We start from the raw sequence: 26385 nt of genomic DNA on the forward strand, positions 1-26385 counted from the left end.
CTCTCCCCCCCCCCTCTGATGGCCAGCGCGAGACAAGAGGGGGGAGTACTCAGTCCGCGCAATGAAGCGACAACTCATTGATTAGGCGATGGCCAACCTGAGGCAAGAGGGCGGGGTCGACACGACCAAGGGATCGGTCGCGAAGAGCGAGCTCGTCGGCAAGGTCTACCCCCCCCTTCGCCCCCACAACACACGCACGCACACACACACGCACGCACGCACGCACACACACACACACACACACACACACACACACACACACACACACACACACACACACACACACACACACACACACACACACACACACGCCGCACCCGGCGCTTGCACTTCAAGGGGCTCCTGGCGTTGGACGCGACCGTTACCTCTTTGCCTCGCCGCAGGCGCCCGTCGGCAAGGCCCCGCCGCCAAGGACGATTGAGGGGTCGCAGGCTTCGAAGGCTCGGGCGGTGTTTGAGGGCAGCTGAGCCGGCGGCACTGGTGCGGCACGGCGATAGCTTGCCGCCGCGTCGTGACTGGCTACCGGGCAAGGGGCGTGCGGCGGCCGCTCACAGCGCGGCACGGCGGGAGCTCAACCTGTGCGCAGGGCTGCGCGCGGCGACGTCGCGGCCGCGCGTGTGGCCGAGCGACTTTATGGTTGGCCTGTGCTTGCCGCGGCGTCGGCCGAAAGGGAAGGGGGGGGGGGGGGGGGGCGTTGGAGGAGAGCGGTGAGGTACAACTGGCCGAAACTGTCGAGTAGGAGGCCCGGTGCTAGTAGCGTGCAATGTGGAGGGCTTTGAGATCGCAGAGAGAGGAGTCCCGCCTCGGGGTGCGAGGTCGAGAGAACGGTAGAGAGTGAGGGCCTGAGGCAGTCAGCGGCACTGGCAGGGTACGCCTGGGGTACGCGCTGGGGCGCGGGGCCGGGGGCGTCTCGGTGTATAAGGGGTGTATGGCGTGCCGCCACTTGTGCCGCCAACGCAGTAAGTTCTCAAACGGGGTTTGATTCTCTGAAAGAAGTCGTTTGCGTACTTACAAGCGTGAGAAAACACGCAAAGTTGGGAGCACTTGTGGAGTGCAGTCGGCACACGGCAGCCTCACACCCACAGGGCCGGGGACAGCTAAGAAGCGCGCGCACCCAGAGCGGGGCCGGATCGGCGGATGGTCGGGATCGGGTTGCGGGCTAGAGAGCCCTAGCCCTGGATGTGCGCGTTCGCAGTCAGTGAAGGGGCCATAAAGAATGTACGTAATAGCTACATCGCAATATTGCGTAAAAGTGGAAACACAAGATGTCTCGGCCATGTTTTTGTGTTAAAATAGCTCTTGCGCTTCGGCGTGATTTGATCACCCGAATACCACGTTCGGATCGCTCCTCATCGCAAACCCTGTCAGCAGTTCACCCTCGGGTATGTTCGTAAGAGCCACAGACACTAAAAAAATCCAAGAGAGGAGTAGGAAGGCGGGAGAATCCCCAAAAGCGGCAATTTTTCGGTGCTGGTAGCCCCCCCAAAACAGGCGCGCGCAGCGCGCCCAGGGGCGCCGCAGGCGCCCCAAGCGGCGCGGAGCGCCGCCGCAGGCAGCGGACAGCAGGTTCGCGAAATCAAACGCCATTTTCCGGGTTCCGCGGTTTTGCCACTAACATTGAAATCCGGTACAAAACGACTTAGCCGAAACAGCTGACGCCGCCCGGCGCCTTCTCGCCGCCCCAATAAGGGCCCTGATCGCGCTAACGGCGCCGAGCGTGTAGTGCAGCACACGCGCGACAAACGCCGTGACGGCGTCTGATGAGTCGGTGCCTCGAGCCCTAAATCCGAGTCGAAAAGTGTGAACGGCGTCTCTTTACACTCGACACCATGAACGCCATCCGGCGCCTTCTCGCCGCTCCAAAGGCGCTCCTCGCCGCGTTAACAGCGCCGAGCGTGTAGTGCAGCACACGAGCCAGACACCCCTTAAACGGCGACTGATGAGTCGGCGCCTCGAGCCCTATTCATAGCGAAAGGTGTGAATTTCGTCTCTCCACACCTCGAAGCCGTTAAGTCATTTTTTCGCAGTCAAGCCGCTCTAGCGGCGCTGCGCGCCGCGTGGAGAGCGCGGCGCGTGCAGAGGAGCAAGTGCTGGACAGGCACCACGAAGGCCTTCCCATGAGTCGGCGGCCCTGTTCATAGCAAAAAGTGTGAGAATCGTCTCTCCACACCTCGAGCCGTGAACGCCGTCCGGCGCCTTCTCACCGCCTCAAGGGCGCTCCGCGACATGCTACAGCGCCGAGCGTGCAGCGCAGCACACGCGCAGCACGCCCTCTGAACGGGGTCTGACAAATCGGCGCCTCGAGCCCTATCCGAGTCGAAAAGTGTGAGAACCGTCTCTTCACACCTCGAAGCCGTTAAGTCATTTTTTCGCCGCCAAGCCGCTCTAGCGGGGCGCTGCGCGCCGCAAAGAGAGCGCGGCGCGTACAGAGGAGCACGTGCTGCACACGCACCGCGAAGGCAGTCGCGCCCGATTTCTTTATCTGGTTGTGTTCGTTGTTAGCAGATCAAGCAGATCAAGGCACAGAGCTCACACAAAAGATCGAGAGACCTCGAGAGAAGAAACCGCGAGCAATTAGGCGGTCTCGCACGCCCTTTGCTTTGAAAATGGTCCCGCACCCGTCGACGCAGCTCCCCCCGCGGAAGACCGCGCGTAGCGACGCCTTGACGATCGAGATGAGTGAACATCCCCGGTGAGGGGGGGGACGAAGAGCAACCCGCAACCATCAAGGCGCTCGGCTTTGCAGATGACCTCGTAATATTCCTGCGGGACGCCGACCAACTCGACGAATTCAAACGCCTGCTGGCGATATACGAAGATGGATCGGGCGCGTTAAACTCTTGGGAAAAGACGTTCGGCATGAGAGTCGGCTCCCTACGTGGCTCTGACTACCTCCCGCAGGGTTGGGAAGAGGGGCGCGACATCAACACCACAAACTCGCTCATCCGCTACCTCGGAATCTTCCTTGGGACGCCGGAAGGGGTAGCTCGCAAGTGGGAAGAGACGGTCACAGCCAAAATGAGGAAGCGCTACGAGCGATGGCTGGCACGAGGGATACCACGGTCGCGACGCGGTCGGAATATCGTCATCCGAAACCATGTACAAGCATGTGCCTGGTACCTGGTGCAGGCGCAGACACCACCAAACCTGCCCCAGATGTTGGATCAGTGGCAACAGTACGCATGGAGATTCTTTGAGGCCCCAGCTAACGCCGAGGGGTTACAACAAGCGCGTCGGCATGCGGTCAAGAGGGGGACACTCATTCAAGAGTATCCAGAGGGCGGGCAACGCTGCCAGGATGTGGAGGTCTTCACCCGCAGCTTATACCAAAGGCAGGTGGGCCGACTGATCGCGCCATCAACACACAAGGGCGTCAATCTCGTAATGACATACATCCACGAGGGCTACGGCCACCTCCGCATGGGGAGGCGTATACTCCACTCACCGTGTGATTTCTTGCACCTCCCTACCGACACTCCAGACTACTGGAGGATTGCGCTAACCACCTTTGGAACGATCACGGGAATAGTGCCACACGATGGGGACGAAGCCGCGCAGAAGGAGCATACCCCCGAGGTGACGTACAATGAAGCGAGACGCGGAAAAGCGAACGGTGCGCGTCGGAGGGCAGTGGTCGATCGGCCGCGTACTAATGGAACCGCTCTTCTACAACCCACACTTGGCAGGATGGTGGGGAGCGGCGGCGATCGACGAGCCAGGATGGGAAAGGCAGGATAGGGAGAGACGGGCCAAACCTAAGCTGTGCCGATGGAGCAACGAGAGAGAGGGAGACGCACGAGAGGTGTACGATCGATCCAAGCGTTTCGCAAACGTGGGGGTGACGCATATCGCACACATACTCGGCAGTGACGGCCTGCCTATGGACTGGTCGGCCTTCAGACGCTCCTGCCGACCCTCGACAGCGCCCTGCGATCGACCGGAGTACAACGCGCTCCTCGATAGCCTGCCCGAAGCGTGGCGAGCAACCCTCCGAGACGCCGTTCACGGGCGACAACAACCAATTGACTGGGGAGAATGCATTCGATCCACCACTCTACCTCAACATGCATGGATGCTGGTGGACGACCCGACACTTAATAAGCGGTGGGTTACACGCGTGGAGGGCGAGTCGCCACTCTACGAGTGGATGGAAAGCGGCGTACTCAGACAGGTCACACAGGATGAACAGGGAACCCCGAATGTGGAGGAAGTGCGGGGACGGGGAGACGGCGGATGGTCGGAGGTCGAGGTATGGGAGGACGGCGGGCAATCGGCGGCAAGTGTTCGTAAGGAGGAGTGGGGGGTGGACTCGGCCCGAGCCCGAGCGGAGAAGGGGGCGCCGCGCAAACTAAAACGATTGGTGTGCGGAGGATCGGTCGTGTGCGCAAATCTCCTCCGACGCGACGCCACAGCCAGGGACGGCTGGGAAGTGACTGCAAACCCGGCTAGGTATGCGGTGCAATACGGCAAGACCACCCGCTCGAGAGCAGCGATCCCGGTTCACAAACTCGCAGTCAAACACCTCGCCTCACTTCGCCTCTCGAGGATATACCGGCCGATGCGCACGCTCGATACATCCCGCCCGGCAAGCAATGAAGACACTACCACACGCTTCTATGACCTACTCAAGCATACGGCCCGGGAGGGAGGAGAGATCGACGAGGACGAAAATAGAGTGGACCATCGAGCGTATTATTGCGCGACGACCAAGCCAGCAAATATTAGGGAACTTTGAATACAAGGTGCGCTTTGAGAACGCTGGCCCGGGGGATGACCGGTGGCTCACAGAGGGAGAGGTCACAGGCCCACTTCTCGATCGTTTCAACGCCGCAGTCGACTCGGTGGAAATTGACGGCCCCCGTAGCAACAACGACGGCGATGGACAAGAAGACGACGAGAGTGACAACGAGGAGAAGGGGACCGAGAGCGAACACGAGGGGAGCGAGGGGCAGATAGCACGATCGATCTTCGGATCAATCCACGACCGCAACCTACCAAGGCCAACGTCGGACACCGCGTACTCCATCCTTGCGGACGCTCTGCCGCTCGGACCGCACAGGTGCCGCAAGCAGCGCCGGCGAGGCATCTCTGCGACCTATGCTACCTGCTCCGGGGAGAGACTGTAATCGAGACCACTCGGCACCTAGCCCTCGAATGCCCTTACACAGGCTTGGTCCATGAGGCCGCCCTCCGCACGGTTCTGGAAATCACAACGCTAGACGAGGCGGTGCGTGAAGAGACACGGCGTTCGCAATGGCAACAACTCGCACACGAACACCGCCGACTCTGCATAACCGGGTTTCGGCTTACTACGAGCAGAGGACAGATGGCAGAGGGACGCATTGGGGCAACGCCGACACGCGTGATGATGCTGGAGACGCTGGCGGGCATCGTGCGGCGGCGGCACTACAACGCGAACCTTGCACACGACGCGACGCCGGACGCCCGAGTCGACTCCATCTTCAAGGACGCTAGGGCGGCACTTGTCCGCCAATTTTACTACACGGCTAAGAGAGCACAGCAAACCGAGAGGGAAATACGCCTTCGCATACCCGGATGGCAACCCTCGCCCGGGGAAGGACCAGTAGCAGAGTGGGAAAGGGAATGGCTCGCGTCCGGCTTCTTTTCTGACGACGGCCAATGCGCGCTTCCGGAGAGGATTCAGCTTGCCCGCGACATCGCTGCAAATGATTGCACAAGCAACACGATGGCACTACTCAGCGTCGAGCCTTGTGATAGGGGCGGTGCTTGCCGTGTTAAAGTGCGGCTGATGGTGGAGGCGTCAGGAGTTATACTTCGACCCTGTCGACGGGACGGCACCACGCCCCCACAGCAGCAGCGACCACCCGACTGGACGGCGTACACTGATGGGTCGGAAGAGACAGCCATCTTTTTCCTTCGCGGCAACGCGATGGCGGCAAGGCCTCTTTGCGCGCCCGCCTCGTCACGCCGAAGACCAACCGACGTCGGACCGCGGTGAGACCGCGCCGCCCTCCACGCCCGCCCGCGCCCGCGCAGCGTGAACACATACGCGCGTCCCTCTCCGCACGGAAACATACGCGCCAGCCGCGCAGCAGCCTCACATGCAGCGCGCATTGGCATGCCCGCGCCCTGGGCCGCCGACGACCCGGTCGGGCGGGCTGAGCGGCCGCCGCACACCATCAGGCAGGCGCGCGACCACCCACAGCACGCCGCAGCCCACCGCGCAGCCCTGCCAGCCAAGCCTGCGCCTCCCAGCTGCACAAACAGGCGCACAACAGAGTACAGCACACAGCGCACACCGGCGGCGCGCGCGCAGCACACGCAGACGCGCGCGCGACCGCAACACGCACACGTACACAGCACGCGCGCGTCGCACGCCAGCGCAGCGCCGCACACAGAGCACACTTGCCCACATCAGCAGCAGCCAGCCTGCCACAATCCTCATCTCACACACGCGCGCACACACTCCCCCCTACCGGCGCACGCATTGGGCGTCGCCGAGAGCTCCCAAAGCTGACTTGTGTGGCTGCTTGTGCTGCCTGCTCAGCACAAGCAGCCACACAACCCAAAAGCTCACTTGTATGGCTGCTTGTGCTGCCTGCTTGGCAGCACAAGCAGCCACACAACATCCCGCTTCATCTCGCCTCCTAGTCTCGCCTCATCTCGCCTCATCTCGCCTCATCTCGCCTCATCTCGCCTCACCTCGCTTCATCTCGCCTCACCTCGCTTCATCTCGCCTCACCTCGCCTCAACCCTCATCCCGCCACCCACCGCCTGCGCCTCACACCTCGCCTCATCTCGCCTCACCTCGCCTCATCTCGCCTCACCTCGCCTCATCTCGCCCCACCTCGCCTCACCTCGCCTCATCTCGCCTCACCTCGCCTCATCCCGCCTCATCTCGCCTCATCTCGCCTCATCTCGCCTCATCTCGCCCCCCACCTCGCCTCACACCTCTCGCCTCATCTCGCCTCATCCTCGCCCCATTTTTTTCTCTTCTTTTCTAGACCACTCCGAGACCGACCCGCCCAAGACCGACCCGAGACCCGAGATCGACCCGAGATCGACCCGAGATCGACCCGAGATCGACCCGAGATCGGCACAAGCGATCAACCCAAAAATGCCCCAGAGCCCCCTCCGGGGGGACCCCCCCTCACCCCGAGTGTCCGTGTCCTTCGCGAGTCACCGATGGGGAGCGGGGGGGGGTGCGAGATGCACAGGGGAGGCTGGGGAGGGGGGGGTCCACTCTGAAGACTGCCGACCGCGGGGGGGTTTTGTCCCACAGGGTTTTACCCTCCGCGTGAGGATCGGCGCGGCGAGGGGGTAGGTTCGAATTCGCCGCGCAACATTTCACCCCCACAGGACCCCGCCCACCCCCCCTCATGGTCCCACCTAGTACCCCAATGAGCCTTCGCACCCCCTCCTTGCGCAGTGTCCCCCACTATGTGTCGCCGTTATCGGGGCACGCTATCCTGTGTAGTCAGGGCAAGTGGGGGCGGGGGGCAGTCCCTCTGGTCCGATACTGGTGTGGTTCTGTCTCTAGTCTCGGAGGGGGGCTTGAAGCTAAGAATATTTTATCTGATGGGTCGGAAGACGGAGGCAGGGCAGGATGGGCGTACGCTGTAGTCATGGGCGGGGACGGCATACGCGACGTAAATGCCATGCTCGTGACCGAAGGCTACGGCCCCGTCGTGACTAGCCCCGTACACGCCGCTTTCGTGGGGGCGCGGAAACACACCAATAACACGGCAGAATTGTCAGCGCTTGCGGAGCTTTTTCGCTCACTACTCCACACGGCACCACAACCAGCAGGCTCACGAGGGGTGGTCCGAACGGACAGCGAGTACGCGATGGCGTGTGCGACGGGGAGAATCTCGCCGGGGGAGAACGCACAACTAGCGAGCTATCTTCGAGCAGCGTGGCGGCATTTAGCGTCGAGGCACGAAGTGACATGGAGACACGTCAAGGGGCACAGTGGTCATAAGTGGAACGACTACGTCGATAAGAAAGCTGACCTCGGCAGGAGCGGCGCGAGGGATTGCGGCGCGCCGGAGTGGCAAGACGAGTCTGTCCCAACAGACGCAGACGACGGGGAGAGCAGCACCGTGGGCGACGACGTGGGTATTAACGGAGGAGGTACAACCATCCCACTCGACGACATCGGTGATGGGGCCTCTAGCTACGCCGATGACCCACCCGACTCCCCCGAAAACGAACCGCCGCCTAGCGCCCCGCCCTCGTCGCCTAAAGCCCCCATCGTGGAGCAGGGGGTGATATGGATTTCATACACGCCGAGCGCGCAGGCGCGACACATCGGAGACAACAAGGGGATCCGGCGTGAAAGAGCTATCGACATTGACGTTGACCCAGCCGATTCCACCGATGTCGACGTCATCACCTCCGCGGCTACCGCGCTTTCGCTCGACGACACCGTGGAAAATCGCACCGAGGACCTTGCCGAGGCGATAGGCCGAATCACTTTGGGCCCCGCCCCCGCCCCCACCCCTCGGGGTGGGGGCACCCGCCCCTGTCGGGCGCCGCTTGCGGCGCCTGGCAGGGGCACCCCCTGGGTGGGGGCCGGCGATTCCCATGCCGGCTCTCCGCCACAACCCCCGCCGGGAGGGAATCCCTGCTCACAGAAAAGGGCTTCGAGCCCTGTCTCGCGCACGCCCCTGGCGGGCGCCGCGGACCAGTTCCGCGAGCGCTCGTCAGCGGGTGGTGTGCGGTTCTTGCCGTAGTTCCTCTTCGGTCGCCTAGCCCCGGCGCCGTCTGGCGGACGCCTGCGTGTCACGAGTGCGAGCCGCTCGCGGTTCGTACGCCCGCTTGCGGGTTCGAGTGGCGGGCTATCCCGCTTGCGGGATGGCTTAGCGGGTTCGAGCCGTCACACATTGGCTGCCGGGGTGTGCCGAGGGGGGGCTGGGTGGGCGGTAAGCCGTCATTGCCCGGCGCTGCTTGCAGCGCTCTGGGTGGTAGTGGCGGCGCTCCAAGAGTGGTGCTCTTGGGAAGAGGTTCCTCCTTTCCGCTCCCCCCCCGCAAGGCGCGAGACACACACGATGAGCGCGCTCCAAGCTCGCCCACCTACTGCCCCTGAGAGTTGGTTACGAGTGGGATCACACACACACACACACACACACACACACACACACACACACACACACACACACACACACACACACACACACACACACACACACACACACACACACACACACACACACACACACACACACACACACACACACACACACACACACAGGTAGGTAGGTAGAAAGGTGAAGAACAGCCAGGCTCGGACTGGACACCAACGCGGTATGGGTGGACGCTGGACAGATGATGACGACACGCACGAGCGACACACAGACACAAACAGGCTCACAAGACACACAGCCAGCTGGCTGCCACACACCCTGAGTCGGCGTACACACACACGAGCTCACAAAGGATTTCGAGACCTCGAGAGAAGATGCCGCTCGAGCAAATTAGGCGGCCTCGCACGCCCTTTGCTTTGCTCACCACCCCATTTACCCTTATGGGCTGCTCTGCGTCGAAGCCATCCTCAGGCCTCTCCAAAAAAATTTCGAACGCGCCTCGCGAACTGAAGCTCGTGGCGCACCAGCTCCTGTTCGGCGCTCACCCGAGCCTCTCAGCCGAGGCGACTCACCCGACGGCAGAGAAAGTCGAAGAATCTTTGACGCTCGAGGAGCTGTCCAGCCGCCTCACTGGTCTCGCCGAGGGCTTCGCGACTGAGGAGGCGGCGCGCGAGTACGCGCGTGCATCCATCATCGACAGGCGACAGCGCCACTCGCTCTCCGCCTCCTTCACCGCCGTCGCCGCCGTCCGCATCATGGAGGAGCAAGCAAATTCAGCGCGGCTGGCGCGAGCGAGCGAGTCGCCGGCAGATTCGGCGGCGTCCGGTTCGGCGTACGGTTCGCCCTCGCCACTCGAGCTCGCGCCATTCCTCGGTGTGTAGCAAGGAGATGGAGTGACACAAGATTTCTGGGGCGCGAGACTGACCACATGACCCGACGCTGCTTGCCATGCCCATGTGCCCACAGGCCGCTGGAAGCTGGAGCGCGAGGACGGCAAGAAGGAGTACATCGCGTCGCTCGACGTGCCTTGGGTGATCAAGCAGATCGCCTCTCGCATCCCCGCCCCGCCCATGTCGCACTCCATCGAGGAGGGGGTGTTGGTGGGCCAGTGCCGGTGCATGGGCCTGGTCTTCTCGTTCGTGTACGAGCACGGGCTGACCGAAGAGAAGGCGTTTCGCGGCGTCACGGCGACCACAGTATTTGCGTGGCAGGGCGCGGGGGCGCTGCGCGCCGAGGGCGTCGCTTCACGCCTGTCAATGTGGGGTCGATGGCGAGAAAGAGACGCGGTTGACAGCTCTGCGTGTGAACAGGCATCGAGCACTTGGGACCGGTCATCACCTCGCGCACCACCTCGAGCAAGCAGGCCGAGAGGGTACCAAGCAAGCAAGACCCGTGAGTCACGCGACACCGAATACGAAGACACGAGCCGCCACAGACTCGTCCGGGGTGCGGGGAGCCGCGCTTGTTTGGATGAGTTGACACAGTGCGCTTACTGCTACTAGGCTGACGGGTCGGCTCTCGAGGGCATCATTGAGCAGCGCATGTACATCTGCGACGGGGCGAAGGACGGCCGCCGCAGGTGTTGCTGCGCCAGTGTGCCCTCTCAGACACACTGTCCTTCCCCACAGAGAGATTCTCATCAATCACGCCTCCTCTGCTATTCCTAGGTGCTACAACGAGCTCAAGCACAGCCGGAGCGGGCGGTCGCCCACCCGCCTGAGGCTGACCTACGTGCTCCAGGGCGCGTGAGGAGCAGCGCGATCCTCACGAAGCGCAATGCACATGTGTTCTTGCATCTTGGTCGCGGCCTTCAATGATGAATGAGCGCGCGCCTGCCCGGCGAGTGCGCAACGGTGCCAGACGGAGGCAATCTCAATACATTTTGGACGCGAGCATCGCGAATTCTTTTTGAGCACGCAGTCCCGTGCCCAGTGTCCTGCGAGGGAGCTTTGTTTAAAATTCTTGGTGCATAAATTCTTTTTGGTTGCCAAAAGCACGATGATACCGAGGCGCCCGTCGACACCACGCTCCACGGCGCACGGGCGGCGACCCCGCCGCCGAGCGAGGAGAGCGGCGGTGTCGTCCTCATGGAGGGCAACGGCGGCGGCGAGGGCGGCGTAATGGCGGACGACCACAGCGCCGGCCCCCGGCTCGACGAGCCCCGCTTCCAGGTGGACGAGCACGTCATCTACACGGGCGAGCACGCGGACGCGAGCGCCGTTGTGCTCACGGTCGACTTTGAGGACACTTCCGAGTACCACACACGATCATGCTCGCGGGCCCGAGGAACGCCGGGTACCCGAGGGCAAACTGCGGCCCAAGGGGAGCGACGACGGCGAGGCCCAAGGCGCGACTCTGCGAGGCGACGCCGGCGGCGCGGGCGGGCCGCGGCCAGCGGGCGGGGGGGATGGCGCTCGCCTCTGGGAGATGGACTCGATCCGTGCCCTCAGAGAGGCCCTGTCCCTGTTCACCGCGTCCGGTGCTCACTACGCGACCGTCGGCCCGTCCGAGCGGCTCGGGGTCTGCTCGCGGAGCTTCCCGCTACTGGCCCGCGCTCTGGAGGACAAACACAACCCGCCCCTCGGCTGCGAGGACTGCCAATGGAGGGCGGCGGACTGCATGATTGCCGCGTGCACATGGCAGCTCCGCAAACTGCTGCCAGAGAGCGTCCTGATCTCACACGGGCTGCTGACCATGCGCCAGGCTTGGGACGCCAAGCGAGCCAGCGACAGGCTGCGCCGGGCAGTGGCCGACCACCTCCAGAAGCCAGAAGTGCTGAGTCGGCATCCCCGCCAGCCTTTTGCCCCGCCCGGCCAGGGGGACCCCACGACGGTGCGGAAGCTGCTGCTGTCAGTACAGAGATCCGGCTACTCGTCAGGTGCGCCTATGGACGACAAGCGCACACCCCGAGGCGCGCGCCTGCAGCCGCGCGACCCGAACGGCTGGGGCGCCACGCGCTGCTGCAAGAGCCTCTTCCACTACCGCTGCCTGCACACTTGGCTCAACGACGACAGCGAGGTCGAGACGAGTCGAGGCATGGAGCCGATAAACACGGCCTGCCCTGGCTGCCGAGGCTTCGTGTCGAAGTCGGCGTCGCGGATGCTACAATAGAGCGGCTGTGTTTTTTCGGCGACCCGCAGACACACAGATGGGTGGACGCTGGACAGATGATGACGACACGCACGAGCGACACACAGACACAAACAAGCTCACAAGACACACAGCCAGCTGGCTGCCACACACCCTGAGTCGGCGTACACATAACTCAGGGCCACATCCTCCCTGTCGCCCCCCCCAGCACTCCACGGTGCCCACAACAAGTGCGTGTCAAAAAAAAACGCTTCGTGTCTCGCGTGTCTCGCCGCTGCACCCGCTGGTCCCCCCTGGCAGCGTCGTGGTCGTGGCCACATGGAAGGGCGTCTGCGAGCATCGGATCGCTCGCTGTTGAGCACCTTCGTCCGTGCAAACATCAAGACAAAACAAGGCGTCGTGCTGCTCGCAATCGTCTGTTCTACAGTCTATGCGACATCTGCAATCACGCTCACAGCGCACACCGCACCGCCAGCGCCCATCAAAGACGCGAGCAACACGCCGAGGTGGAAACGATGGCTCCCGGGCGGCAAGCGCAACACGCCCAAGAAGCAGCGCGTGACACCAAATCCATCCCACGGCGAGAGTACAAGTGTGTACTACGGGTCCGCGCTGCTGCTCGTGGTCACCATCATCTTCGGCATCGCACGACGTCTCCTTGCGGGCTTCAGCCTGGGGCTTGTGCGCGCTTACCTGTCTGGTGACATCGTGCGGATGCTCTGGTACAACCACGCAAAAGCCGAGGGATTCTCGCTCATCAACAGCGGAGATCTGGCTGGAAAGTGGTTTCTCAGCGACGGGTCGTGGGTCAAGGAGCTGCGCCGGCTTGGCGACAAGGTGGTGCGCATCAGCGCGGATGCCGATGGTGCCGACAAGGTCTCTCAACACATGATCCTCGGCGCCGGCGGTGGCGACGAGCACTCTCGGATGCGCGAGGCCATGGAGCCATTCTTTCGCCGCCGGCTCTACGAGCCGCTCTTACCCGAGTTGGAGGCGATCGCGAGCGAGCGGCTGCGAGCGAAGCACGGGCAGCCCGCATTCGACTTGGAGGCGTACTTTGTGGCGCTCACGGTCGAGCTGCGCGTCCTCGTGCTCTTCGGCATCCGCTCCGAGGTCGCGTCCGGCGAGGTGCCCCTCAAGTGGCACCAGCTCGGCGCCGCCATCATGCACTATCTCGACAAGCCCGCGCACCGGCACGCGCTCAACGTCAACAGCCACGAGTACCGCGAGCTGACGGCGGTTGTCACGGAGATCATCGCGACGACGGACCAGCCGCTCGAAGGCTGTGCGCTGGGCTTCATGCGCGAGCTCGTGCGCAGCGGCAAGCTCTCTGGCACGGAGATGGTGAGCAACCAGGGCTCACGCACAGTGCCCGCCTCGCTACTGCACGCAACACTCACTGCCAGCCGTGCACTGTGTGTGCCACAGGTGAGCAACCTCGCCCTGTTCCTCGTCGCGCTCGCCCCCGCGGCGGTCCTCACGTGGGCCACGTGCCACATCGCCAAGCACCACCGCACGGTCGAGCCAAGGGCACGGGCCTCCCACCCGTACCTGCGGCAGTGCCTCCTCGAGACCCTCCGCCTCACGCCCGGCGTGCCGACCCTTCCCCGCCGCATCGTGCCAATGCGGCCCCCCCACGATGGGGGCCTCCACCTCAACGGCACGAGCCTCCGGCCCGGCTCCGAGCTCTTCGCCTTCCAGACGTTTGTGCACGTCAAGGCGAGCAACTGGGCGGACCCGTTCAAGTTCGACCCGTCGCGATGGGATGGCGTGGTCTCCTCTCACCCCAACGACAGCCATCGGCAGGTACTCGCTTGCCCGGCCGCCATGTCCGGCATCTTCTTCCCCTTTGGATTCGGCAGGCACCGCTGCATGGGCATGGAGCTCGCGCTGGACGAGATGACGATCGTGCTGCGCGCGCTCTACGCGGACAGCACTGTCGCCGTGCAGGGCAGCAACCCCGCGAGCAACGTCGAGGACAACCGCTGGCGCCAGCACGTCTACGGCTTCCCGGACCGGCGCGTGCGCGCCCTCTTCAAGCCGGATGACAGCCTCGACCACTGGGCCTCGCTGCGCTCGATGGTCTCGCTCAAAGCCGTCGCGTCGCCGCGGCCGGGCGCCGCGCAGACGCCTCGATGGTGAACGCGGCGTTGGCCTAAGAGGACCGGCACGCGCTGCATGAAGCATGAGGGTTGGCAATCAGCCATGAGGGCGTCTCCGGGCTGTGCGACACCCTCTGCAGACTCCCTGTAGGACGTGTGAGAGGCGCGACACCCGGCATGGGACGAGCTGAGGCATTGTGCCCAGCCGCCCGTCCCGAGGCGCTCGCGACGGGATGGAAGGGCGCTCGAAAGGCGCCTCCCGTGCGCTAAGCTGTATCGCTGTGTAGCTGTTTGTGGTGCGTGTGGGGAGATGTGGGTAGATGGGGATAGGGGAGCGTTGGACTCCGAATCGCCGTGGGACGTGAGGGTCTCTGCCTCTGCCTCTCTCTCTCTCTCTCTCTCTCTCTCTCTCTCTCTCTCTCTCTCTCTCTCTCTCTCTCTCTCTCTCTCTCTCTCTCTCTCTCTCTCTCTCTCTCTCTCTCTCTTTGTGTGTGTGCGTGTGCGTGTGCGTGTGTGTGTGCGCGCGTGTGTGTGTGTGTGTGTGTGTGTGTGTGTGTGTGTGTGTGTGTGTGTGTGTGTGTGTGTGTGTGTGTGTGTGTGTGTGTGTGTGTGTGTGTGTGTGTGTGTGTGCGCGCGTGCGTGCGTGTGTGTGTCGCGGTGTGATAGTGTTCTTAGGAATCCCCGCACAATGCTTAAACTCCTCATAGAGGCCTTGCGCGGCCAAGAGAGCAACTAAATAGCGGAAATGGCCTATGTAGAGCGCGTAGAGGTAGCCGCCCTGGATCCAGTCGCCAAAGGTGGCCAGCGAGTAGGCCACCAGGTACCGGTTGCGCAGCCTCCGGTACACCGTCGTGTCGCCTCGGCTCGACGGCACCGGCTTGCCCTCGACCACTGGCTCGACGAGCCTCTCAGACGAGACCGCCTTGGTAACATCCAAAATAGGCCGTCAGGACTCTGTCAGGACTCCGTCAGGACTCTGTCAGGACTCTGTCAGGACTCTGTCAGGACTCCGCCAGGACTCCGCCAGGACAACCACTGCCCCCCCGCTGTGAACAGAGCCCTTAGCTAGAGAGTAGGGAGGGGTGTACAGTCGAGTTACTCCCGAGGGCAGGGACGGCCCTCCACTGAGGGAAAGGGCGCAACGGGGACGGTATGCTCACAACCCAGCCACGCAGCTCTTTGCTCGCGTACAGCCAACGAGTTTGCTGGTCCACAGGCAGGCCAGGCCGTGAGCGTGGGCCGGTCGGGCCTGATCCTGCGGTGAGCACTGGAGGGCTATGCGGCTCGCTCCGTCAGCCGACTTGCGCCGTCGAGCGGTCGAGCGCTTCGGGTTGGACCCGCGGGAGGGTCCCTGCGCGGCTGACATGGCCAGCCAAGCCGTGTGCGCTGCTGTGTGTGTGGGCGTTGTCGTGGGTGCTGTCGTGGGTGCTGCCGTGGGCGCTGCTGTGGGCGCTGCCGTGGGCGCTGCCTCGGTCAGCAGTCGGTCAGCAGTCGGTCAGCAGTCGGTCCGCTGCTTGGCGCTGGCCTGCAGGCCGCCGGTGGCAAATCGGGGGGGCGCGGGCCATGGACGTCGTGGCCGAGCTTTGCTGCCTTCTTGCACGTTGCCGGCTGTAACGTTGCCTGCACCATGGCCGCGCCTCTCTTGCTTGTGCGCTTTCATGGTCGAGCCGAGTGGCGCGAGAGTGAGTGTGATTTCTTTTGTCTGTCAGGACTCTAAGTTTCTGTCAGGACTCTCAAGTTTCTGTCAGGACTCTCAAGTTTGCGTCAGGACTGCCCCATCAGGACGATTCCGCAGAGGGCGCGCACGGTCGAAAGGGGGGCTGGGCGTCTATCATTCACTGCTGGGGGGGAGGGGAAGGAGGGTTGCAGTGAAGGAAGGTGGAGGTCTCGTCGGAGGCACTTGTGAGCACTGTGAAGACCGTGCGCCGTCAGGACCCCGCCAGGACTCTGTCAGGACTCTGTCAGGACTCTGTCAGGACTCTGTCAGGACTCTGTCAGGACTCTGTCAGGACTGTCAGGACAGGTGCGGGAGGTCCACAAACCAGGTTGTAGGTCAGCGTGTGGGGCTGAGTCTTAGTCGTCGGCGCTGTGCGGCCAGATCCCAGCGCAGAACCCTGCAACGCTGGCATATACAGACACAACCAGACTAACCCTGACCCTAACCCTAACCCTAACCCTAACCCTAACCCTAACCCTCTAACCCTAATAACCCTAACCTAACCCACACCCCCCAACTCCACACCGCAAATTTGAAAGATCTTGATGAAAATCAGGCCCGACTGCAAATTTCTTCAAAATTTTCGCAGGCGCTCCGCGCCTGCAGATTTTGAAATAAATTCGACAAAATTGGTACCTGGCCCAAGAAATTTACCTTACCTTACCTGCTCATAGTGTGCTCGTGGGGGTGCCGTGGCCAAGCTCGTTTTCGTTCTTTTTACAAAAGAAGGCAAGCGCCTTCCTCTCAAAAGTACGCAAGCTACAAAGAAGGCAGGCACATCGCAGGCAAGCACATATGGACATGGGCAGGCAGGCATGGCCCACTGTGAACGTCGGCCCCCACCACAGCCTCCTTACAGCTTTACCCGCAACATTCGTTTTCTGGGCGACCTGCTCTTCGAGGTGCTCGTAGAGGAGAGCCACCGCGTCCGGCGAGACGCCTCCGTGCGTTCGTGGATCATCCTATGGTCGGTCCGGGTCTGCCCCCGCAGGACCCGGAGGGTCCCCCGCAGGGTCTGTAATAGATCGGCGCCCACGAGGGGGGGGCAGCCGCCAAGTGCGTGGTGGGCTTGCATCTCCCCCTCGACGGGTCGTTTGCGGCCCATTCTCCGGTGCACGGCATGCAGCCATACGCTCCGACGAAGAAATTGCCAGTGCCCATGGGCCACGGCTGCGTGTTGTAGCACTGCTGATCGCTGTGGCACCAGGCAGCGTTGCCATTTGTGCAGTCGAAGCCGTTGTAGTCGATGGTGCCCTGTCCCGGAGTTCTGCAAGTGCAAGTGTAGTGAGCCGTGTCCACGCGGCAGCTTAAGCTCAGGCTATCCGCAGGAATCTTGTACAGCTCCGCCACAATCCCGGCGAGTAGCGGCCCAGCCTTCTGGCACTCGCCCGCATTTCCAAGTCCGAGGGCGGCACGGGCGCCAGCACACCCACCGTGGGAGGCGACCAACCCGTCCACCGCCCCTTTTGCATCACTCTCGTGTCCGCACATGCCCGGCGTTTCGACGTCGCACGTACATCCGCACATTGGGAAAGAGCAATAGCTTGTTACCTTGGCCTCCACGGCTGTGAGCCTCTCGTCAAGGTCGACTGAGGTCGGCATGGTGCCCATCGCGGACGCTCTGGCGCCCAACGCGGCAAGGCAGCACGCAGCGAGAAACCGCATTGTGTATACGTGTGTAGAGCACGCAAGGCGCGAGACACGCGAAAAAGCGACGGCGGGCGCTTGGGTCTAAGATTAGTTTTTTTGCAGTTTTAGGTGTGTTAGATTAGTGCGGTGTGAACAGCGCACAGCGCCATAGGAGGTATTTTCTTCTCATAACGAGGCCTGTGAAGTGTTTAGCGCGAATTCAGTTAAAGATAGACAGGAATAAACACAACTTGGCGCAAATTCGCGCAAAATTCAAATTTACGCGAGTTCACTGACTGCCAGACAGATTTGCGAGTGCGTCTTTTCTGCTGCAGCCTCCAGTCGCGGTGCGGCCTCCGCCCTCTCGGCGTTTGCCTCTCGCCCTGCTGCAGCATCCGTGCCCATATCTGGCAGCTGTTCGCCGAGCGCCTCTTCAAAGCATGCGAGGATCTCGTCGCTCTCAAGGGCAGTCTCGAGCCCGTCGTCAGCAGCGCGGATGCTCGCCAGCACGGCCCGCTGTCGGTCGCGGTCTCGTCTTAGTTCTAGCAGCGTCGGCGCCGACCTCCTCCCACGCTGGCCGCGCATCATGCTGCGCTTCGCGAGCAATCGCGTAACGGGAGGCTGGCCGGCTTTTTGTGGCTTTTTGGACGGCTTTTTGGCTTTTCGCTCTCTCGCTCTCTCGCTCTCTCGCTCTCTCGCTCTCTACTCGCTCTCTCACTCTCTCTCGCTCTCTCGCACTCTCGCTCACTACTCGCTCACTCGCTCACTCGCTCACTACTCGCTCACTCGCTCTCTCGCTCTCTACTCGCTCACTCGCTCTCTCGCTCACTACTCGCTCACTCGCTCACTCGCTCACTCGCTCACTCGCTCACCTTGTCTAGCTCGGAGAGAGCAGGGGGATGGGGCGGGAGCCAGGGGACAGCACAATGCCAACTTCACATGGTAGGCGATTCGACACTTCAAGGCGAACTCCCCCCCCTTCACTTCCAGGCCCCGGGCCCTCCATTGGTAGGTAGCGACCCCAGGTTAAGAGCTAGGCTTCCCGACAGGGCAGGGAACCCCCAGCGCGCAGGCGGGGCCCACGGTAGCCTCGTGCAGTACGCGATACCGAGAGCTGGGGGAGAGGCGCGCCACGCCAAAGGGGTGCCCAAAGGGGTACGGGGGAGGGGGGGGAGAGTAGTAGTGTCGTGTTTTTCGCCAAAACTGTTTTTCGCCAAAACGCAAAAAAAATCAAACGTTGGACAGAACACGGGCCGCGCGGGACAGCGGGACGCCTCTCCCCTCACACCTGGACTGCGCCCGCCGTGGGCACGCACGTCAGCGGCGGCAGCGCACCAGCGAGCTCGAGCAGCGCGCGGGCCACGTCGGCCAGCAGGAAGAGCACGAATCCGACCATCACGTTGCGCGGGCCGAGCAGCCTGTCATGATTATTGTATGTAGGGGCACTGTGTTCATATCATGCGGCAGGTTGGGAGGCGCGCCTATACTGAGTAGTAAGGGTATGTAGGAGCACTACAGTTTCAGTGTTGTCATGCGGGTAAGGGGACCCACCGGTTCACGCGCGGGCCGAGCATCGTGCCTACTCACCCGGCGCGTCCGCCGTGATGCAACCTTCAAGGCAGGCGGCCGTCCACAGCGGGCGCATTGCACACCCAACACCACACCCGGCAGCGCCGTGGCGACCAGCCGCCATGGCACCTCGCCGACGTAGTCGCGAGCGTCGGGCGAGGCGGTGCCTGCGCGGCTGGCGCGCACGGCGAGCGAGACGCCTGGGCAGAGAGCGCGCGCGTATCAAACGACGGCTGCAAACAGGCTGGTGCGCGCGGCGGCCGGTGTGGACGCGGATGGCGGGAGGTATACCGGGAGACTCGAAGGGGATAAAGGGAGATACTGCCTCTCCAGAGAGAATACATCTACGGCGAGATGCCCGAGAGCCAGCCGACAAAGGTAACCGAGGTGATGGCCGCGCTGCGCACGTGCTCGCGCCTAACTCTCGGGCAGCCATGGCTCCTCTCGGCTCGTCTCGGCTCGTCTCGGGCTCCTCTCGTGTCCTCTTGGATGATCTCGGATCAGCTCCGACCAGCTAGGATCACCTCGGATCATCTAGAATCACTAGGAGCATCTCAGCTAGGATCATCTCGGATCATCTCACGCCGGATCACCTCGGATCACCTCGGACGCGGGCACGCGAGGCGATCTCGGCCGATCTCGGCTCGAATCTCGGCCGATCTCGCGCATTCTAGGGCAGTCTCGGGCAATCCGCGCCTGCCGAGGGCGCCCGAAGCGAGCAGCACGAACAGGACCTTCTCCACTGAGATGCCGATGTAGCCCGTCAGCAGCCCTCCTGGGAGCATGGACGCCCACGCCACGAGCACACGCCGGGCGCGTGCGGCGCGGGCGGCGCGTCGTGCGGCGGCGGCCGAGCCGTCGCAGGCGAGCAGCTTCGGCACCTGCCCCCGCGACCGCCCGAGATGAGCCGAGATGCGCCGAGGTGAGGCGCCGCTGGCGAGCCCGCCTCCACAGCGCCCGCCTCCACATCGCCCCCTTCCACGTCGCCTTCTCCCGCGCCTCGCGCATCGCCCTTGGAGCGGAACACCTGCGACGTGTCCCCATATTTCGACGAGCCGGTGGTGGACGAGGTGCGCGTCCCTAGGGGTGCGGCGCACCTCCACCCGCCCCAGCTGGTCCTCGACGCACCCGCGCCGCCACGCGCGCACGAGCTCTACGTGGTCCGTGAGCGGCCGCTCGAGCCCCTGGAGAGGTAGGGGTGGGGGTGAGGGCTCGGGCGGGGTCTGGTGGGGGTGATGTGATATGTGTGCCTTCTTGCTGGCCGGCGGCGGCGACGGCGGCGGCGACGGCGGCGGCGGCGGCGGCGCCACGACCGAACTCGCCGCCGCTTCGGAGACGGTGAGGTCCGCGCGCTCGCGCCACGTGTTGGCCGCGCCTCCGGCCGCTCCACAGGAGGGGCTGTCCGTCTGCAGACGCGAAGTGAGAAGGCCGTGGGTGGTGTAGACGGCGAGGGCGGCGCAGAAGGTTGTGAAGATGTAGATGACGACCTCGTCGGACGGGAGCGTGAGCGGGTAAAGCGCGAGCAGGAGGCCGAGTAGCGCGGGAGGTGCGCAGAGCGGGAGAGTGGAGAGGCAAAACGTGGATGGGTCGGTGACGAGCCAGGTGAGAGGCGTGAGCACGCCGACGCCGATGAACTGCGTGGCGGTCGAGAAGGCGACCGCGTCGCGAGGGCACACGTGCATCATGCGGAGCATTGGAAGGAAGATGATGCCTCCCGCGACGGGAGCGCCGGCGCCGGGAATGCAAGCGGCGACCAGCCCTAGCAGCGGCATCGGCCAGAGAGGCGCGAGCTGCTGGAGCGGGTAGAGTGCGAACGGCAGAGCGGTGGTCGCGACAAGGAGGAAGCTGCGAGCGACGAACCAGATGCGGGCGAGACCGGGGCGCACGCAGGCGGGCCCGGCCATGGATCGGGTGAGTCCGGGGCGCACGCAGGCGGCCATGCTTCCCGATCCTTGCGTCACGGCCCTTGGATGAGCGATTCACCAGCTGAAGTCCGCGGGCAGCTTGATTTCTTTTTGCCGTAGCGAGGATGTTCTTCACCTTTCTACCTACCTACCTGCAGACAGTAGACAAAAAGAAAAGAGAACAGATACTGCTAACGTGCTAGCCCCAGAGCACTAGCGATCTTTGTAAGAGCACTATCGTCGCTAGAAAGTGATACACATTGTTATGGGTGAGAACGGAGTTCTCTGGGTAAGCTCAGCTGTGAACTTCCCAGTTGTTTGCTCTTGCTTGCGCGTGGCCCTTGCGTGCACGCCCAAGCTCGAGCGGCATCACGCAGAGCGAGCTCTGCGCAGGTCCCGCGACCTTCTCGGGCAGGAGCCCACCTCTCCTTCCCTCCGTGCGCCCAACGATATCTGGGCAAATCCGCGCCGAAGCGCGCTCCGACGCTGACCAAGACGAACGGCCCGCAGAGGCAAAGGATGGCTCTGGGCAGGAGCCCCCCCTCTCGGGGGCTGGCGGGGGCACCGACGGGGCCCCAGCCGCGCCTCCCGCTCCCGTGGACTCGGCCGAGGAGCTGCGAGTGCTTCGCAAGCAGCTCGAGCGGCTCGAGGCTCAAGCCGCACAGCCCGCCGCACAGCCCGACGGGGGAGACCCCCCACCGGGCGGCGGCGGTGGCGGCGGCGACGGCGGCGGAGCGGGCGGCAAGGCGGCCAAGGACCGCGAGCGGGTGCGCCCCGAAGAGCAGTCGAGTGCCGCCGGGTGCCACCGACCGGGTGCCGCCCTGCCGTCATTCATCATGCGAGCCGCCTATGCCGACGCCCACCGCCCTGGCCTAACACTACTATTGTAGGCTCCGGCCTGCGGCTGCACGTTGGCCGCCATTTGAATGGAGGAAAGGGCCGCCTCTGGCGCCGACGTCCTCTCGTGAGGACCTCTGTCTCGCCTGTGAGGACCTCTCTCTCGTGAGGACTTCACATCGATGTGGACCCTGCCTCGGCCTCGATCAGCGAGCCCCCCGGCCGCATCCCCACGCCTCAGACCACGGTTGGCACCGGTTGAGGGCGGCCTGTCCCCCCCCCCCCCCCACACTATGGCTCTCACCACACCATGAACGGTGCAGAGGTCAGAGGTCCTCATTAGTAGAGGTCCTCAAAAAGGCAACAAACCACGCCTTGGCTTCCTCTCTCACAAACGATTGCCACAAGAGAGTATCCGAGAGGCTCGTCACGCCAAACCATCAAATCTCTCTCTCTCTCCAAACCAGACGCACCCTTGGCCATTCTGCCCTGCGGATCGCGAGCAAGCGAGTACGGCGAGTACGGCCGCTCAGCGGAAGCAGCACCAACCAACAAATTGTCGTTCAAAAAAAAGTGGTACGCAGAATCACTTCGGTGCGTGTTGGATATACAGTATCTGTCGGGCTTGCTTGTGAGTTTCGTCTTGCGTGTCCTCCTTGCTGGCACCTGTCTCCCAGCCTGCTTCTTGATCCAAACTGACACGTGAAGATTGCGGGAAGTTATTTTCTGAATTCTTTTCTTTCGCAAGCCAGTCGCCCACGAAATTCTTTTCTCTCGGCGGCTTGCTCTCCAGGCCACCAAACGCTCGGCAGCGATCGATCTGGCGCCGGAGCGGCGGCGAGGCACACGGGCGCCGGCGTGGCGCGGCGGCAGGTCCACCACGAGCGGATGCCGCGACGAGCGCGCTCGGGAAGCGGCCGCGGGCGACGCTATGAGCTCTTCTTCTCACCTCGGCCGCCGCATCGCTCGCAATGGCGGCTCGGACTCGTCGGTGGTGCTGACCGTCGCGCCGTGGCAACCCACCGGTCCGGCCGGCCGCGAAGGCGCCGACCGGTGATCGCCACCGCGCCCCGCCTCGGAACGCCGTTTCCGCTTGGCGTCCGAGGCGCTCGGCGTTCCCGCTGGAGCGCGAGATCGGACCGGGTCGGACGCTCCTTTTCTCGCCGTAGGCACGGCTGGCCGGCTCGAGCAGCGGAAAAACAAAAATCGAATACGTCAATCCTCTCCGGCCAGCCTCGGGCTAATTAAAGCCGCAAAAAATCGGAAGGTTCCGCCGCCCCGGATTCCACCTCCCTGGCCCTCCACGCCCCGCGCGCGCGTCCGTATCACCGCCGCAGTCGGCCTCCCCGCCCCGCGCGCTGTAGGAGCGGCGCCCACCCACCGGAGACGCCTTCCCCTAGACCGCCCGACCACCCCACCCCCTTCGGCAGGTGCCTCGCACGTATTTCGAGCGCGAGAGGCCTCCTTTGAGGTGGCGGCCGGCCGCCGCGTCGCGCGGTGAGGCGGCATGAGGCCGTCCCCCCTTCGCGTTCGAAGGCGGGCCGGCCACGGCACCGGCTGTCGCGGCTCGAGGGCGGCAGGCGAGCCGCCCCCCCCTCCTCCCTCCCTCCGCCCCTTCCTCGCTTCCCCGCAGCGCTGCCCACGGCACCATCTCCTGGTGCCCCGCTGCCGCCCCACCCGCCGCGCCGCCCGCCGCCGATGGCCCGGCCGCCACCGCCACCGTCGGCGGCCGCCTCCCGCCCACCCGCACCGCCGCCCCGGCCACTGCCACCCGCGCCGCCGCCTCGCCCAACGCCGCCGCCGGCCCACCCTCCCGCCCGTCGCCGCTGCCGCCGCGCCGCCGCTGCCGCCCTCCGGGCCGCCTCCGGCCCCGCCACCTGCCTCGCCGCCGCCCACGCGACTGGCCTCGCCGCCGCCACCGCCACCGCCCTCCCCACCGTCCTCCCCTCCGCTCTCACCGCCGCCGACGCGCCGCCACGCCGCCTCGGCCTCCGCCCTCGACGAGCCGTCGCCACCGCCCTTCTCGCCGCCTCTGCCGCCCATGCCGCCTTGGGTGCCCCCTATTCCGTGGCCCTCGCCACCGCCGCCGCCGTCGCCGCCCCCGCCGCCACCGCTACCGCCGCCTCCCGCCCCGCCACCCCCTCCGACACCGTCACCCCCCCTCCCTCACACCATCCCGGCCGGCCTCCTCCGTTCTAGCCCCAACTCCCACACACCACCACCGACCTCCCCGCGCCCCCACACGCCGGCCCCGCGCACCCACGCCACCACCATCGCCCACGTCGCCCTCCCGGCCCCCCACCCCGCGCCCCAGGCTCTTCATAGCTCCGCTCGGGGCGTCCTGGCGCCGCCTCCCCAACCGCCGGCATAGCCCTTCCAGCGCCGGCCGGGGGCTGCGGCGGCGCGCGGCGCGCGGCGGGCAAGCTGCCTGCTGGCGGGCGGCGCTTCTAGTCGTGATTTTAGTGCCGCGTAGGTCGCCCTTCGGCCACTTCTCGGGCGTGCGGCCGCAGCGCGGCGAGAAGGCGGCGCGCTCGGCCCGCTGGCGGAGGTGAAGCCCCCCAGAGCGGAAGCTGGCGGGCCGGGGGCGTCGGGCGGGTGCGCGGCGGCACCCGTGCCACCGGGACGGGCCGTGGTGGCCCGTGTGGCGGCCGTGAAGGGCCGTTTGGTGCGCCCCGGCGGCCTCCTGCACGGCGGCCGCCGGGGCCGGTTTGGACTGTGTTTGGGGGGGTGGAGGGGTCCGGTGGCCGGTGTGATGGTCGTTTGTCACCCTCCTATCACCCACTTACCGCCCCCGGCCGTGGGGGCCTCTCCAGACGCCGCCATTTATGATTTCAAAGGGTCCTGCCGACGCTCATCACAGTGCGGCGGAGGGGCCGGAGCCGGCGCCGCGGAGGACGAGGATGGCCGTGGCGGACCGGGACGAGCTCTGGGAGGTTCAGTGTCAGTGAGTATATTGTAGAGGTCACCCATGCGCACAATATCTTGATTGAGAGCTAAGCCAGGGGAGGCGATGCCGGGGCCGTACAGCAGCTTGATGATGCTGCGCCGGCGTGCGTCCCGCCGGCCGCCGGGGCCGGTTTGGACTGTGTTTGGGGGGGGGAGGGGTCCGGTGGCCGGTGTGATGGTCGTTTATGGCCCTCCTATCACCCACTTACCACCCCCGGCCGTGGGGACCTCACCGGACGCCGCCATTCATGATTTCAAAGGGTCCTGCCGTCGCTCAGTCCGAATCACAGTGGGGCGGAGCGCCTACCCTGGGAGTGTGCGCTCTCGCATCTTGCGAATCAGGGAGAAGCCACGCCGCTCGCATTTTTTGTCGACGCCTCATCGGCACGCTGCGCACGTAAAGAGAGGCCACGCAAGGGCGCACAGCTCGCGAAGCAACAAGCTAAGCCGCGCCTCTCTCTTTACACCACGCGGCGTATCGTGCCGGTGTATTCGCAGAATTATGTCGGAACTAAGGTTGCCTACTACATGCTATGGTAGGTGCTGTTTGCGGACCCTCGCAAGGCGGTGATCCACACACAGCCTCACCGACGCGCAGACCATGTTCCTCTGGCAGGACGACTCCTATATTAGCACCCGCGCGCCTGCCCGGGGCAACCTCGGCCACTCCCTCAATCTGCAGGTGCGCCGTCGCGAATTTGCTTGAAGCGCTCTCTGGCGTGCGCCTTGGTAGCAAATAACTGTCCGCCGATGGCAACTGTCTTGGCCTCGTGCAGTATCCTCCTGGGCTTCAGCTGCGGCGTGCCTCCGACAGCAGGCCGCTTGCGGCTCGTCTCTGGATTTGCGTTCTGCGTCTGAGCGGCGGGCGGCATGCTGGGCGGCTCGCTCGCCGTCGTGGGCTCGTGGCTGCACGTGATTTGTTTGAGCGCTCATTGGCCACCCGCCCGGTTTTATCAATCCCCTGGAGGCCGTCGGCGCCGGTGTTGGCTTTTGCACACGGCGCGGCGGAATAAAAAAATTAATTCAAGGCGTCTGTCGCCTTGTCACTTAGATCGAATGTGTATCGCGCGCCTTGCGGGGGGGGCGCGGAAAAGAGGAACCTCTTAGCGCCCTCGCCATGGTGCTGCAAGCAGCGCCGGGCGACGACGACTTACCGCCTCCCGGTCCCCCTCGGCACACCTCCGCTGCTCAATGTTTGACGACTCGAACCCGTGAAGCTTCCCCTCGCGCGGGATGTCTGTGGGCCCGAGAGCGATATGCCATGTCCGCCTTGCGTTTCATTACATCGAAGGCTAAGCTCTCAAAAGAATTCTTAAGATACAAGCCTCTCTCACAGCACACTGGCACGACAAGGGCGCAGACTGGCGCGGACTGGCACACACACAGGCTCACCACCGGAGCCGCCTAAGCGACTCCGTTAAGAACGGCAATGCACTCCGCACCATGCACAATGCCGCTCTCCCCGCACGCTAGCTCGTTCACCGTCTGCCACGCCACGGCGGTGTGGAGGACGACAGACAAGC

General features: G+C 64.2%; 4 protein-coding genes across 4 annotated transcripts in view; 1 reads left to right on the forward strand and 3 right to left on the reverse strand.

The window, feature by feature from the left end:
* EMIHUDRAFT_441237 (hypothetical protein) overlaps positions 1 to 987 on the forward strand; it is a 4144-nt gene extending 3157 nt beyond the window's left edge. Inside the window, exons 7-8 of the mRNA XM_005786902.1 lie at positions 86 to 163; positions 384 to 987. Of these exons, the coding sequence (XP_005786959.1) occupies positions 86 to 163; positions 384 to 467 (162 nt within the window). The 3' untranslated portion in view covers positions 468 to 987. The remainder of the gene's footprint in view (positions 1 to 85; positions 164 to 383) is intronic.
* Positions 988 to 14526: 13539 nt separating this feature from the next.
* EMIHUDRAFT_228494 (hypothetical protein) lies at positions 14527 to 15889 on the reverse strand (the record flags this gene model as incomplete). Its single annotated transcript, XM_005786903.1, has 3 exons — positions 14527 to 14547; positions 14994 to 15182; positions 15830 to 15889. The coding sequence occupies 3 exons, from the start codon at positions 15887 to 15889 to the stop codon at positions 14527 to 14529; spliced, it is 270 nt and encodes an 89-aa protein (XP_005786960.1).
* Positions 15890 to 17885: 1996 nt separating this feature from the next.
* On the reverse strand, positions 17886 to 18194 carry EMIHUDRAFT_228496 (hypothetical protein; the record flags this gene model as incomplete). The annotated part of the gene is made up of 1 exon (XM_005786904.1): positions 17886 to 18194. The coding sequence occupies one exon, from the start codon at positions 18192 to 18194 to the stop codon at positions 17886 to 17888; it is 309 nt and encodes a 102-aa protein (XP_005786961.1).
* A 587-nt stretch (positions 18195 to 18781) lies between these two features.
* Positions 18782 to 21135, reverse strand: EMIHUDRAFT_441243 (hypothetical protein). The gene is made up of 6 exons (XM_005786905.1): positions 20426 to 21135; positions 20273 to 20359; positions 19872 to 20202; positions 19534 to 19592; positions 19158 to 19375; positions 18782 to 19087 (listed from the first exon to the last, which is right to left on the reverse strand). Exons 1-3 carry the CDS (start codon positions 21113 to 21115, stop codon positions 19939 to 19941), a joined length of 1041 nt encoding a protein of 346 aa, XP_005786962.1. The 5' UTR covers positions 21116 to 21135; the 3' UTR covers positions 18782 to 19087; positions 19158 to 19375; positions 19534 to 19592; positions 19872 to 19938.
* Positions 21136 to 26385: the final 5250 nt, after the last annotated feature.

Source organism: Emiliania huxleyi (assembly GCF_000372725.1).
Source record: "Emiliania huxleyi CCMP1516 chromosome Unknown EMIHUscaffold_148, whole genome shotgun sequence".
NCBI classification, from domain to species: domain Eukaryota; phylum Haptophyta; order Isochrysidales; family Noelaerhabdaceae; genus Emiliania; species Emiliania huxleyi.

Bases quoted from the DNA above. Each gene is read 5' to 3' on its own strand.
- EMIHUDRAFT_441243 (XM_005786905.1), bottom strand. From the start codon at position 21,115: ATGGCCGCCTGCGTGCGCCCCGGACTCACCCGATCCATGGCCGGGCCC. The intron at 20,360-20,425 runs GCACACATATCA...CTACCTCTCCAG, and splicing joins CGCCGCCGGCCAGCAAGAAG to GGGCTCGAGCGGCCGCTCAC. The intron at 20,203-20,272 runs GTGCGCCGCACC...GACACGTCGCAG, and splicing joins ACCAGCTGGGGCGGGTGGAG to GTGTTCCGCTCCAAGGGCGA.